This window comes from Anser cygnoides, chromosome 2 (genome assembly GCF_040182565.1).
Source record: "Anser cygnoides isolate HZ-2024a breed goose chromosome 2, Taihu_goose_T2T_genome, whole genome shotgun sequence".
Taxonomy (NCBI): Eukaryota; Metazoa; Chordata; class Aves; order Anseriformes; family Anatidae; genus Anser; species Anser cygnoides.
The window spans coordinates 23,293,297-23,308,263 of record NC_089874.1 but is presented as its reverse complement, the minus strand read 5'-3'; the positions used below and the strand labels follow the sequence as shown (position 1 = coordinate 23,308,263).

At 40.3% G+C, this 14,967-nt stretch overlaps 1 protein-coding gene across 12 annotated transcripts in view; it reads right to left on the bottom strand.

Moving 5' to 3' along the window:
• Nucleotides 1–14,967, bottom strand: part of ADAM22 (ADAM metallopeptidase domain 22) — a 142,631-nt gene that overhangs the window by 76,141 nt on the left and 51,523 nt on the right. For all 12 annotated transcript variants that reach the window (XM_048061701.2, XM_048061700.2, XM_048061704.2 and 9 more), the window contains exon 4: nt 2,759–2,825. In XM_048061701.2, the coding sequence (XP_047917658.1) occupies nt 2,759–2,825 (67 nt within the window). The remainder of the gene's footprint in view (nt 1–2,758; nt 2,826–14,967) is intronic.

Here is a 14,967-nt window from a genome sequence, read left to right as displayed (position 1 = left end):
ATTTATTAGTGAATTATGCTGCAATCAAATGCAATTCAACTTTCTATTATAAATAAAAAGGTGCCTTAAACTGAGAACTCTCCTCCTTATAAAAATCCCTTTGCTCATTCAAAGTGGCATTTTAAATTTTATGAATGTTTCTTCCTTTCTCTGCTCTCCTCTCCTCTCTGAAGCACCCTAAGTAAAGGCAGAAGATCTGTACGTATTCTGCCACACAGGAACTTTTACTGGAGGGCTGGAGAGGGAGAGGAGTGGTAAAAGTAGTTATCAGTGCTACATCTCGTAGGAGCCAAGGCAGGCATCTGCTTCCCGGAGACCTCCATGCTTGTAGCATTCCCAAAGTGCTGAGTGTACGTACGGCTGCTTTCCCCCAGCCATCCAAAGCTCCTGGCTTTTCCCATATTTCCCAGACTGAAGAGCAGCCCCTTGAAGCAATGATAGAAACCTGGCTCCCTTTTGAAATACCCCTTCTCCTGCTTCTGCTAAAGAATAGGCTGCAGAGCAGGCTGCCTTTTCTTTCTGTGACTTAATTATGTTTCACTCTTTCACTGGCTATTTTTAAGTAAGTATCTAAGCAATCTGCACCATCCCTAAGATTTAGCATAATAGTTACTTATGTTTTGCCTGGTGTGTATTATAAGTACCAATTTAAAGTTTGTTTTACGTGTTACTGTAAACAGTTGCCAGAGAAATTGAGGGTGCTAAATCATGAGCATGAAAAATCCTTGTATTTGCAAGAGGATTTTCAAAAGATTTGATCTAAAACCACAGCTCAGTTTCTCAAATGCCAAAGAGAAACTGCTGGAATTTTTGACTTTGTTCAAAGGACCAACAGAGCCCTCCAGAGCACTTACAGGTGCTCTAAAATGTACTGGCTAGTCAGAGGCAGACAGGTTCATTTTTTAACAGCTATTGGGTACTGAGCTTAGTCTCACTTGGTGTCAGACATCAAAATGTACTTAGCAGCCTGCTCTCTTGCGAAAATCTTCTGATACCTGCACTTTTCTGAATATTTGGCACTGATTATGGCCAGCAGGTTCTTCTGGACATTTTGACACACAGCTGCTGCTTTCCTCTCCTCTGTTCCTGGATGTTCAATTGTAGCAAAATGAGAAAAAAAAATATATATATATATTTAAAAATGATGCCCTCCTTCTTGGACTACTTCCTGACGAACTCCTGGTGCAGTGGGCAAGGGGACAAGGGGACAGCAAAGCCCCCTTGCATGTCCCTGCCCACGATGCACAAAGCACAGGCAGAGTGTGGGGGGGAATGTGCCACCAATTGGAAATGACACCCCTTAATTAAACCGACCCCTCATTTAATTAAATGTATTAAAAGAAGGTTTAATAGCACTAAGCAAGGCGGTGAAAAGCTGAAGTTAGGTGGTGACACTGCCCAGCTGCTAACTGAAGAGGAGACAATCTCTGGGACCCTGGAGACTGGGAGGTGCTTTGCCCAGAACATTTTTATGACCTTTCTCTGAAAGGCCTGACCCTGCCTCCCTTCCCCATGCAACTAAACAGTACTCAAATGAGAGGAGCCACTGATTTCAAATATTTCATTGCTTGAATCATCAGAAGCAGATTTGTCCTAACTCAGTGATGGCACTTGGAAAGTTTAACTTTGCTAACTTCCACATATACCTTAGCGCAGACAAATGGATTGTTCTGTTCGTATAAATACCAGCTATTACCTTTACTTCTGCTTTGACTCATATTCTGAATTTGAGTCAAGACTTCTTGATTGCTCAGCACAACTGACTGAGAAATTATTCTTTGCAAATTAATGAAACACGTATGCGTGTGCCTCAGTCTGAAAATGTACTCAGGCTATTATCAGAGCGCAAAAAGTAAGCAGATTACAGGCTTACAAACATTAGCAAGGGACAAACCAAAGGAAATATATCTTCAGCTATTCAGTGTTTAAAGGATTTAGACACTTTGATTTTACTTCTGCTTTCTCATTATAAAGGTTAGCTAATTTGTTTCAGGGTACTTACATGATCTCAGAATCAGTGAAAAAAAAATAAGTTTTCTAAATAAAATGTTAACTTTGAATTAAATTGACTTGATAGTCAAATTCAAAGAGCTTTAATTATGCACAGTATGTATTACTTTCATATACATTTTATGTAATCTACAGCAATTTTATATCTTGCTTCTACATAGTGCTGTCATAACAATTAGAAGATCCTCGGGGAAAATCTCCCATGTTGTATTCAGATAACAAAAGCATTCTTGCAAAGGCAGTGGGACATTTTGTAGAAGACAACTGCAAGCAACAGGATCTTGTAGCCACCATCTACAAATGTCCAGAGAAAGAAACCCACAATTTTGGACTGTGATTAGCTATTTGGAAATTCTACACAATAAATCTTGCTAGTCCCAAAATTATGAACAAACTCATTATAAACAACAAACCCTAGTTTTTCATTAGTACAATGAGGAAATGCTAGTTAACGAAATAGAGGAATTTTCTTCAAGAGGTATCAGAAGCAAATTATATTTACTAGCAAAAAGAACTACCATGTACACATTTTTCATGGATATCTTTTTTATATAAACATTAACATACTAAATTTTTAATATTTAAAAAAGCTGAAAACTTGGAAGATGTGAAATGTGCTTGCGTCAGAAGAGGCAAACAAAATGCCTGAAAAAACATATTTCTCTCCTTTTAAGAAAATAAGTGAGTTTACATTAACATCAAGGGCAAAGCAAATAAAAAATGCAAACCATAAAAAGGAAATTCTTACTTTAACTTCCACTGCCTTTCCACCTTGCTCGATATGCCTCTCAAGATATTCAGAAGACAGCAGATCACTGCAAGAATAAGAAAAAAGAACCATAAACCTCATGAATGTGTTCTTGCACAGTCTCTCAGCAAGCACTGATTAAACATTTACATTTGAAAAGGGCAAAAACTGCAGGATACTCCTCCTCAAATGTTCATAAAAATCACGGAAACAACCACCTCCAATGGAGTTACACAGTGCATGGTATACATTGATTTTTAATACCAGAAGGCAGGACAAGGAAATTGAGGGTATTTTCCTTTATGGAATGTTCAAAACCAGCAGCACTTGACAATAGTTTTAATTCAAGAGACTTTTCTACTTGCTGCTTAAAGAGAATAGTAAGGAAATTAAATAATGGGGGAGGAAAAAAAAAAAAAAAAAAGGCACAGAAGGGTGAGAAACCATTTGCAGTCACTACTACAGCAGGCTGCATCTGAGGAAAAATGGCAGCCGCCTCCAGCAGACTCCAAAGAACACAACAGCCCAACAATAAAATGACCTTGTAATACCAAAAAGCCTCCTAAAAGTGCAGGCAGGATCACACAAAATGGGTAGATGAAGCCACCAGCCGCAGACGCACAGCAGCGCAGGCTCACGGCCAGCTGAGCTCAGCGGTAAGTGCTAAGGTGGGCGGCTGGTGCCAGGCTGCCCTGCACGGCACCCGCTCCTTCGTGCCCGCTCTCTTGGGGAACCCTGCGGCTTTCACGACACCAGAGGAAAATGAGCTGGGCAACGACAAACCCAGCTGCAAAAGTACACAAGGCTTTGGAATAATAAAGTGAAAAAAATAATTAGACCTGAGGCAAATGTACATAAGCAAAATGCACACGGTATTTACCAAGACGCTTCATGCTACACCAGTCAGATCCTCTCCCTCATCAATTATTTCTCCCTCATCAATTATTTTTCTACATCAGAATTCCACTGAACACTTTCAGAAACTTCAGGATTTTACCTAGATGAAGTTTACATAATGACCCACATAAGAGGTGACTGAACTGAAAAACACGAAGAACTGGTAAAGAAAGCATGATGACGGGGGGGGATGTCCCATAGGGACACGTCCCTATGGGACAAGAGGCAAGAAGCACAAATGTTCTCTAAAAAAAGACGCAAATTTGCATGTTGCTCTTTCAAACAAAAAAACACCTGGGGTGAACCAATCTGCTGCAGGAGGGGAAATGACAATAATAACCTAGGCACAAAAACCAGGAGGGCTCTAATGAAACATGCTGATAACGCCAAGTTGGAAAGAAGAAGATGACTGATAAAAACTCCCACAGGAAAGAGCTGGATGATGTTTGGGACTGGATGTTAGAGGTAGGATCAAATTCAATTGAACAAACAGCAAATTTATGCACTTAAGGGCTAGAGGGAATTTCTATTACATTGTTTTGGAGGGCCTGGTTTATAAAGGAAGAGAGACGTGACTGCACTTGTCTCTGGCAAAATGATTTGCCAGATCAATAGGATGTCTTCCTGAAAAACACAACTGTCATCCCAGAATACATGAAAGAAGACGTATTTCCAGTCAAACTGAGGTAAGATTAATATTACTGATTCTTTCAAATACTGTGGGCAGGTCCTGGACAGCTTTGCTCAGAAAGCTCAGTTACGTGGAAGCAAATAAAGGCTCCTGAGGTAACTGGGGAACAGAAAGCTGCTGAAGTCTAGCAAAAACTTGGATTGTGAGGGGATCCAAATGCACCAGAATTTATAAACTGATGTGTGAAAGTAGCTAATGAAGCTCTAGAAAAGGCTGGCACAAACTCAAATGGACATAGACTATCAGTGCGTAAATGGAGAGTGGCTGTTGAAACAAAGGCTTTGTATCTGAGTGCAAGCAACAGAGGCAACAAAAAGAGGGATGCTAATAAATTTCTGAATGGGAACATGCATGGGATAACTGTCCATGGAGATGTGGTCCCTCAGTCACAGTGGGTGAGTTCACAGCTGGCTGCTGCTTGAGAGGAGGAGGTCTCAGGGCCCCCTCAGCAGCAAGGATTGAACCCGCCTTGTGTCAGCACAAGCACTCATCAAAGTACTCAGTGTCAGAACTAACACTCATCAAAGTACTCTTGGTGTCAGTACTGGCATTCATCAAAGTACACTTGGGAGGGTTCAACAACCCCGTGTTTTTGCTGCACTAGGTAATTCACGTCCCTTGTGAAGAGGTACGATGAGCCCCAGAGCTTATGCAGGGGAGGGAAAGCATCTGAGCAGCTGTAAATAGGGGAGGAAAAAAGGGTGAGTGAATGACTCCTTTAGCTACTGCAGAACCGGCACAGACAGCTGCCCCCAGATTTGCCCTCCAAGACCCCCTTAATTCTGGCCAGGCCCATACACCTCTATTGAACCTTTAAACAGCAGCTGGTGAGTGAGCCATTACTGAGGAACACAGAGATGCTGTTGGTTGAGTTACTGATTACAATCATTCGGATTACATTCACTCTCGGAAGTGAATGTTAAATATATATTTTTTTAAAGATATTGCTATCAATGTTTTTATGTTCTTGAGGATCACGTATTATGCTCTTGAAGATCTGGAAATTACGTTCAGCATGAGAAAACAAACAGTGATCATTCTCTGCCTTGTGCAATGCAAGAACGAGGAGGCAACAGAAGAGGTCAGCAAGTTCAAAACTAGTGAAAGGAGGCCTTTTTAAGTACAGTCCCTGGTTACAACGTGGAACCTCTTGCCACAGGAAGCCATGAAGTCTGTACTGGTTCAAGGTCAGAATGGACAAGTCAATGGAAGCAACTGAGGGCTGCTAAACACAGAAGTTGTGTCTGACTTGGAGAGTCTTTGAGTCCTGGAAAAGTGCTTTGGAGAAGCTTCTGCCTCAGCATTTGCCTTAGGCCACTGTGCCAGGACAGCTGGCCCCTCTGGCCTGGGCTGCTCTGCCTGTGTCCCAGCAGGGCCCCGTTTCTCCTCAGGTCTGTGTAGGGTCCCACAGTGTCCAGCTCCAGGGTCACCAGCAGTCAAAGCTCTTCTCCCAGCCACTACGCCTTGAATGGACATACACAGGTCATTCAAGCTGTCTTCAGTTTCAAAGTAGGCCAAGAGTTTGATACCTGAAGAGGTCCATCCATTTCATCCTCATGTACAGTCTACTTTGGGGCAGAAGTGAAAGAGGGACAAAAGCCTGGGAATGGCTGGGGACCCACTGGCAGCACGCCCCGCCCCCCCTCCCCCCCCGCCTTCTCGAGGTTCATCACGAGTGCCTTGGTTCCCAAAATGAGACAGGCTGGAGAGGAAATGCCATCGGGTCACCAGTCGGCACAGCTCCGGGGAACCAAACCCTGAGCTTACAGACAGATGACAGGTCTGAAATTCAAGACATTTTTAAAGCATACCCTAAAAAACATGGCAGGCAAGATACATCCAGGAATATGCTATCAGTAGGAAAAGCCACAGATTATGGCATGCTATGCTTTTTTATTATTATTATGACTCACTACATGGAAAGTAGCATGAAAAAAACCACAACACTCTCAGATCCAACAATGCAATCTACACTATTGCAAACTAAGATATAATCTAACAATTATACACAATCTTAAAAATTTATGCCAAAAGATATGCTTCTCTCATGAAATCACCTCATATGTGGAGTAATGTTTTGTCTTCAGTAACAGTGAAGTGTGTAACTGTATAATTTCGGTAAAAGCCACTACTTCAAAACAAATAAAAAATGCTATAGGGAAACACTTGATTGAAATACAATGAAAACTATTTAAGTAACATAAGACATTGAGCATTCAGCAATAAAATAAAGTGCATTTCAACACAGAATCATGCAACACTTTCCTATGGTGGAGATGAAATCAGAATAGGTTAACTTGCCTGCCAGTCTATCCTAAAAGCTATCACTGTCAGTTTAAGTATTAGCTTTTGTATTAGTTTTAAAGAAAATCTGCACGTGAGAAAGTAACAGATTGTGAAAAAAAAATAAATCTTAGAAATACTAGGGACGTAGAATATTGTGAAAAAACATCTACACTACAAAATAAAATAGTACAGAATGAGACTTTCAGAAGCATATTCTGAGGCATTGAGACAAATTCTTTGAAAAGGAATGGCAAAACCTGCATATGTTAAGATCTAAAAATAAAGCATTTCACAGGAAAGAAGCACATGTGATCTGTGCCTTTTACAAGGAAAAAAACAGTTATGCTAATAATAGAATAATAACAATTCTGCTTTTAGAGTTCTGATATTTTAAAAACGTACACAAGTAGTGTAGCTAGTTTTGTTTACAGCAGCAACATTTTTGGAGCATTATCCTAAGTCACAACCGTATCAGTCCCCCACACACAGACCCAACAGTATGAGGGCCAGAACAACACGAAAAAAAAAAAAGAGCAAGCTCCTCCGTGCTGTTCCATCTCTCTAAAATTGTCACAATAACAGTACACAAGAGGAGGCAGCCTGGGGTATGTTCTTAAAGAGAATGGGCCCAATTAAGGAAAGTATCCTTATCCATAACCACACGTACACACATGCTTAAATTCTACTTTGAATTAACTTGAACTAACTACAAGATTTGGATACAAGGCTTACCAAACCAAAGCCAGGATTGGAATTCTAGAAAAATAGATGAACTTTGGAAATATACGAGTTGGCCAGCAGAAAGAGGCTGTTCCAGGCATAAGAAAAAAGAGGGGAAAAAAAAAAAAACTGTGGTGGCAAGAGAATAGAGGACAGAAAAAGGCAAGTGTTTAAAGAAATAGGAAGAAAAAGCAGGGTAATATAAAGCAGTTCAACTTGAAAGAAGAAGAAAGAGGCCATAAAAGACTTTGGAAAAGGCAACAGGTTTGTATTTGAATACAGAATGGATTAGCAAACTGGGAATTATCCCTGGAAATGAATCAGAAACTTTCATTTTCAAGAAGAGGATGAAAAAGGCAATTGCCCTCTTTTGAACAAAAATTAACTCTCCATATCTAAAAGGCTATGAAGATGGAGTGCCTAAATTTTATGGGGGAGAAAGGAGAGAGCAGAAATGATGGGGAACTCTTCAGAGGCAACAGGAAGAATTACAAACTTAAGAAAGGTAGAAATAAGGGAATTCAAAATCACAGTACTAAAATACAACTTTGTTGGCACATCAGTGTTATAAATGAGAGGAATGACTGCCTTCGTGATATCTGATACTGCTGCTGTGTCTCCTGAGACATTTGGGGAATTCTTTATTGTTTTTTCTGTCCGTTCACTCTGATTTCTGTCTCCACAACTCTCAGTTACGTACACCTGAAATTTCAGATTACATATGGTGTCAGACAAGGACATCAAATGAGAGATCTGAACTGAGATGCATTACTGAAAAGGAAGATAGAGTTTTAGCTGAAATCACCAGAAAGGTCTGGATGGGTCGAACTCCAGTAGGGAAGTGTCAACAGACAAATGGAGACATTCAGGGGAAAATGATGGGCTCAGGGAAATGATGGAGACATTGATAAGAGAAAGATATCACATCAGCTGCACAATTAGTGCTAACCCACGGTGCAGGAGCAAGCTGTGAGAAGGGAGCCTCCTACTCAAGAGGGCTGCAGTAAAAGCAATGAGCACTCAAATGAAATATTTTCCCTGAGTGGTGAACATCATTTACCAAGCAAATTAGAAAGGTCTAAATTATAACTCAGTTGTTTAAGGGGAAGTTATGCATGTAGCCACACACACACACACGAAGATGGGAGAAGGGAGAGAATCACATTTATATAAAATATTGTTGTAAAAGATGGGAAACTACCAGCATGTTGCTTTCAGAAAAGTGTTGAAAAACTTCTTGTATCAACAAGACTCATAGATATGTAAGGAATGACTATGGATGGGAGGTAATTTTTTAGAAGACCCTATCTTGTACATTAGGGAAAACAAGGCGGGTTGATTATTATCATGAAACAAGGACCAAGAAAGTGGAAAAGCAGACGAGAGGGAACAGAAGGGATGTTTCTGTCTGCCAGTCAGTAAGAGGGACTCGGTGCATTACCTGGCATTACACTATGGTCCTAATACAGTGCACTATCAGCCATGAGCTAACAAAAAAAAACAGCATGATAAACTCAAGAAACCCAGGTGGTTAGCAGATTTATTTATCTAACTAGTGAGTGCATGTTAATTCTCCTTTATCCTCAGGACTACCCAAACACCTTCTCTCTGCTCATAAATGATCTTCCCCAGCACTTCAGGGGGCATTAGCTGTCTCCATACTCCATGAATATATTTGCTTCAGTAGCCATGGCTCTAACACTTTCATACAGGGAAAAAATTCCCCTCAAAAGAATTCCTGAATTTCTTTTCATGTGGATAGGTAATTTAATCACTGTATCTGTTAAATTAGCCAAATGTGCATCAAAATTATTTAGCTTCTCTTAGATATAGCATTGGTTTTCACTTTACCTATGTGGTAAATGGAAGAAAAAAAAAAAGAAAAAAAACAATTGAGAAAAGCAGCGACAGTTCTTGCCTGCACAAACCGAAGCTTCTTTTAAAAAATACATATATATATATATATATATTCTCACTGTGCTTTTCTGTTCTTGATGCTGCTAACAAGAAGGGGAGAAAGAAGTAATTTCATAATGTTTCTACTCCTACTGACTACTTTCTCCAAAAAGAAATTATAGGCTTATAAATGGGTTGAGTCCTCAAGGGATTATACACAAATGCAGAATCGTACCCAATCTCAGTCCTTTCCTGGAGCTTAATTTCACATTTCAATAACAATGATGCAAAGCATGAATCTCTGATGAAGTTTCTTCCAAATAATAACATTTGCTCAAATTCTTCCTCTACGGGACTTCTCTCTAAGACCTCTAATTCCATTCGACTTAAAAATGCACTTAATCCCTTTATCCCTTAACAGCCAATTTGCCTGCAGGACACTACATTAACTGCCCGGCATCCTCTTCGAAACACCAAAGTGCAGAGCAAGGCTGCAGCCCCGAGCAGGGCCTCCACCCCCAGCATCAGACAGGAAGCTTTACAGCCCGGTACCTGGCTCACGAACAGCGTGGGTTCGTTTTACTGGGTTGGCTTCCTTTCTCGTTGGGAAAAGATTTAAGCAGATTGAAGACGCTCTTGTTGAGTTTCACTCAATTTATATTACACACATGGTTCCCATTGCTGGAGAGAGGGACACAACAAAAGCTGTGAGGAAAACTCGTGTTTTCCTCACCACACGGTGGTGGCTCTAAGGCTCAGACTGGTGTGGCCATATCCTGGTGCTGGGCAAGCCTTGTGCACATGAACTGTTGTGGCATCCAGCTCTCGCTGCCAGCATGTATTTCGTGGTAACACTGTCCGTCCACAGTTACTATGACATGGACTTTTTGACCCATCTTTTTCAACCTGTGCAATTCAAAGTCTGATCTCCTAAATAATCAAATGGGCAGTCTTATGAGAAATTTCTTACTGTAAGATGTGGCACATAATGATGAACAGCTACTGCTTATATTTTCCAGGAAAAAGTATAAGAGTTTATACTTTAAGTTCTACAGCTAGGAAGAGACATACTTACAAATTATCATTTACTGACTGATCATATTTCACTACATATTTCTTTTCACTATTTTTTAATGAAAACTGAATATAGGTCCATACCCCAACAAAGTAAGAACAATAACACACACCAAGAGCAGCTCTGAATTCACTAACAATTTCAGATTCCGTTTTTAATTGATTTTTAAATGCAATTAAATTATAAATGTTAATATTTCTTGCATCAGTATTAATATTTATTGATGCATATGACTGAAATTGATAAAATAGTATCTGCTAAAATATATTATGAAGTTATTTTTTAATAAATCAGGTATTTGAAAATATTTTGTGGCACAAGCACTGCAAGGAGAATAAATTCAATACAGCAGCTAATTCATCCTGCTGGTGATGAAGGGAAGGTGGATCTAGTCTTCTCTTTCAGGGCACAGGGAGACTTCACCCACTGCCCTAGCAAGGAAGCTGCACCCCTCCATGCCTCCCAGTATCCCAGGGGAGACACTGCTACTCAAGATCCCATAACGATAAACTAGAGACTTAAACAAGAATAAAGGGTAGATGGCAGCTGATTGCAAGAAACTTGTCAGTTAGAAAGACAAAATAGGATTTTTCTAGCTTTAAAATTCTCTTTTCACAGCCAGAGCTGAGGTTAAGGTTCACTTACTCTGCTCTTTACCTAGTTTTCCTTACGGTAGTGATGGCAATGCAAGTGTCAATAAGCCCTTGCTCTGCTTTTGCTGATGAATAATTTACACCAGTATATCTTCAGGTAATTGCATTTTTTACTTTTCCAACAGAAATTTCAGAAGTCCTACTAAAATGAGTAGATATTTTTAGACTGTGTTCATACCACCACTACGAAGCAAATACAGTTTCCTCAATGCCATTCTGCTCACATGCTTATTTCTTTAAAGGCAGGAAAAACATAGTTGATTTTAGTATTTGAGAAGATTGTAAATTCATAATAAAGGGAAGAGGCAAGCACACAAGAGGCACAGGCTATACATTTTCCCACATTTTTACACAAATCTACCAGTGAAGTCTAATCCTCATTTTTAATATGCCTCTTTGTTTACACTCTACAGAAAATCACTTCCCCAGTAATTTCAGTTGTGATTTCAAGCACGTTTCAACCCAAGTCTTCATTCATATTTGTGTGTTGTACATAAACACTATAGTAAAAGAGAAAATCTGCAAAACTAAATGCTCAGCTGTTATAAAACATATCAGCCACCTCAGTGTGGCCCCAGCATGACTCTGTGCCATGAAATACAAGCACATACATTTTGCATAAAACACCTGCATTATTTAGTGAATGGGAGTCACTAAATATTTTTATTTTATTGCTTTCTTTAAGATTTGCCATCAAATTTTACTGATTGTATATATCACTTTGCCTTGGAGCAAATACCTGAATTATTCCTGTACTCACGGGCATTTCTATAACATTGTCTCAAAAAGTCTTTACAGAACAGAGATACTGAGTTCTCCACATACTGCCCCTTGGGAGATCAGGTGCCAGCATTTTCCTCTACACTAAAAAGTTGTAAAGCATCTGTTTGCATTAGGTGCCCAATTTGAAACATCACAGAGTCTTTCATTATAGAAATATTTTTTTCTTCATAGAGCATTTTTTTCTTCATAGAACATTTCAGACATGTCCTACCCAACACTCACTGCATTTTGGACAACCCAGTTGCTCTTGGTGTTCTTTGGAGCTGATCCCAAGTGTCCTGCTCAAGTGGCACCCGAAGAATGACAGACAGTCCATAGAGCGAGTGGTGATGGCACCACTTTGGAAGACACTTCTCCAGGGCCACGCAGGAAATCCCTGACAAAGGGTCCAGGCACCATCACCTGCTTTTCCCAACCTAGTGATGGACAAACTGGGACTCTCCAGCAAAATGCCACATTGCCAGCACAGCCCTGCGTCAATCACAGACTACTCTACTTTGGCAACAGATAGCAACTGATTACAGAAAAAAAAAAAAAAAAGAGAGAAAAAAAAATCGTCTCCATAAAATAGGATTACGAAGGGGACAAATTATGCTCTGCTCAAGTTCTTGTCCATCCTGTCATCTCCTTCCAAGCTCCCCACCATCGTACCCAACTCCTCTGTCCCTCAGGACTAGAGGGAATGGCCTCAAGTTGCGCCAGGGGAGGTTCAGGTTGGAAATGAGGAGACATTTCTTCTCAGAAAGAGCAGTCAGGCGTTGGGACGGGTTGCCCAGGGAGGTGGTGGAGTCACCGTCCCTGGGGGTGTTCAAGGAAAGGTTGGACGCGGTGCTTAGGGACATGGTTTAGTGGGTGACATTGGTAGTAGGGTGATGGTTGGACCACATGATCTTGGAGGGCTTTTCCAGCCTCAATGATTCTACGATTCTAGGATTCAGGTCTTCTCTCCCTCGTTATGCCCCTACTCCTCCACTGTTCCCCAGCCCATCACTCTTTGCTCCTTTGCACCAGCATTGCTGCTGCTTCCCACTTCTGCACGATGCCAAGGAAGATCAGCAAAGGTGTCAGTATCTCTCAGGGGTACATTTATAGTTTTGCACTAACACTAAACACATCCATCCGAAAATGTGCATCCTTCATGACAGCAAAACATTCCCCTGCTCTGCTGTCATTTTTTCCAGATGTGCTTAGGACAATCCCCAATTAAGCTCGTGGTTACCTGCTATTAGAACTTGCATTTTATCCTGAAATTTGAAATGTCACTCATGACCCAAGAAATTTTTATGTAGTAATCACCAAGAATATCTGCTGAGCAGTGTGTATTTTTGTATAATTAGAGAGTATTAGCATACATACTTGAATTGAAAAATTATGAAGGTGTTTGTGTTTATTGTTAACCTAATGAATGCATCGACTGTGCAAGTACCTGAGATGCTTCAGAAAGGAGATCAGAAAAAAATGGTTACCACTGCTTTTACTTTTGTTAACAAAACAAACCTGAATGACCCTCAGAAGAGGGCTTCTGTGAAAACAGCTTTCATTGAAAAGATGGAAAACCTTAAATTTGGAAATTAGTTTCTAAAAATTATTCTGATGGGGACAACCTGCTAGAACTTCAAGAAAATGGAAATGGGCTTGAAACTACAAAGACATTGAAAAAAAGCCTGTTACTGGTAGAGTAAGGAAAAATGGTTCGTGATATGAAGAATATCTACAATGGTAGACAAATTAAAGAGCAAGAAACTAAAATTATAGGAACCTGCTCTAGCACTGTAATCTCTCTCTTTTGATAAAGAAGGTGCATTTTAACAGCACAGAACATTATCTGGATCAGAAGCCAAAGGTCTCACACTGCATTTGTGGGCAAGACAGAGTTTTAGTCTGAAACCACGCAAAACAAATCTAACTGCACACTATGAGAGACAACAAAAGCAGTCTCCTGAAGAAATTGTGCATTACCAGGAAAATCTCACAGAACGTCCACACATGAAAAATGGCACAAAACTTTGTAAAATAAAATTCATCACTCATCTTAAAAATGAATGAAGAATGGAGGAACAAGAGTCCCTTAATTATTGAGCCCTCAGGAGCCAGATCCTGAGACAACACCAATCACTTAACCACCGTCCAAGGAATTATCACAGCTCCCCATGCTTACAGTCATCAATCTTCATTTAGCATGTACAATGCAGGAGGACAGCTAGCTTTAGAGAGAGACAAAAAATCCATTTCCTAATGCTGCTCCAAGTAGGATTTGTCTGGCTTGCCAGACAACTCTGGCATTGCTGATGACCCAGCAGGATACTTTGCCTCCCTGCGTGTTACCTACCAGTAAATCATCCTCTCTAAACTCAAAAGGCACTTCAATTTGGAGAAGAGAGCTAAGGGTGGGGGGAGTAAGATAAAGGTTGACAATATTACATGAGCCAAGGACAAAAATAACTCAAAGATGTTATTCACCTAATTCACATTACTAGAATAAGGAAACACTTGAAGAAATTAGTAGAAGAAATTAGTAAAAGTAGTAGTAGTAGAAGAAATTAGTAAAAACAGATCAGAGATGGTGCTCTATCACACAACAGGTTGTGAAGCTCTAAATCATGCTTCCACAGGAGATTGCACAGGCAGACGGCATCCAAAGTTATCCCCAAAAGGAATCAGATAAAGTTACAGACAACCGTTTCATAAACAGATACTAAAAGGCATACAAAGGACTCTGCCTCCTGGCATCCTTCATCAAACAGCCATCGATATTGGGAGGAGGCAGTGGAATGGACCCAGAAAGTGGACGAGCCCATGTGCTCTTTCTTTCACAGCATCCCCATCGCCAATACCAGGACAGATGGGCATGGCATGACGCAGTTTCATTTCTTTCATGCTTAATTGCTGTCACTGATCCCTTAGGATAAATTGAATTCGTTAATATGATATTTTAAAATTACCTTTCTCTCCAAATACATTTAACAAAACTCAGACAAAATAAAAATAAAAATAAAATGTGTGCTTATTTGACGCAAACTATTTTCCACATATCAGCACAAGCTTGCTTTTAAATACCTGGTTCGCATTCACATTGTGTACCCTACAACAGCTGCACAGAGCAACAGCAGTCAGCAGTACTCTGCCAGCTGCCTCCGCTGCAGAGACTGGTCCACAGCCCCACGTGCACAGACCAGGAAGATCCATTTCTGAAAATGCAGCTCTGACT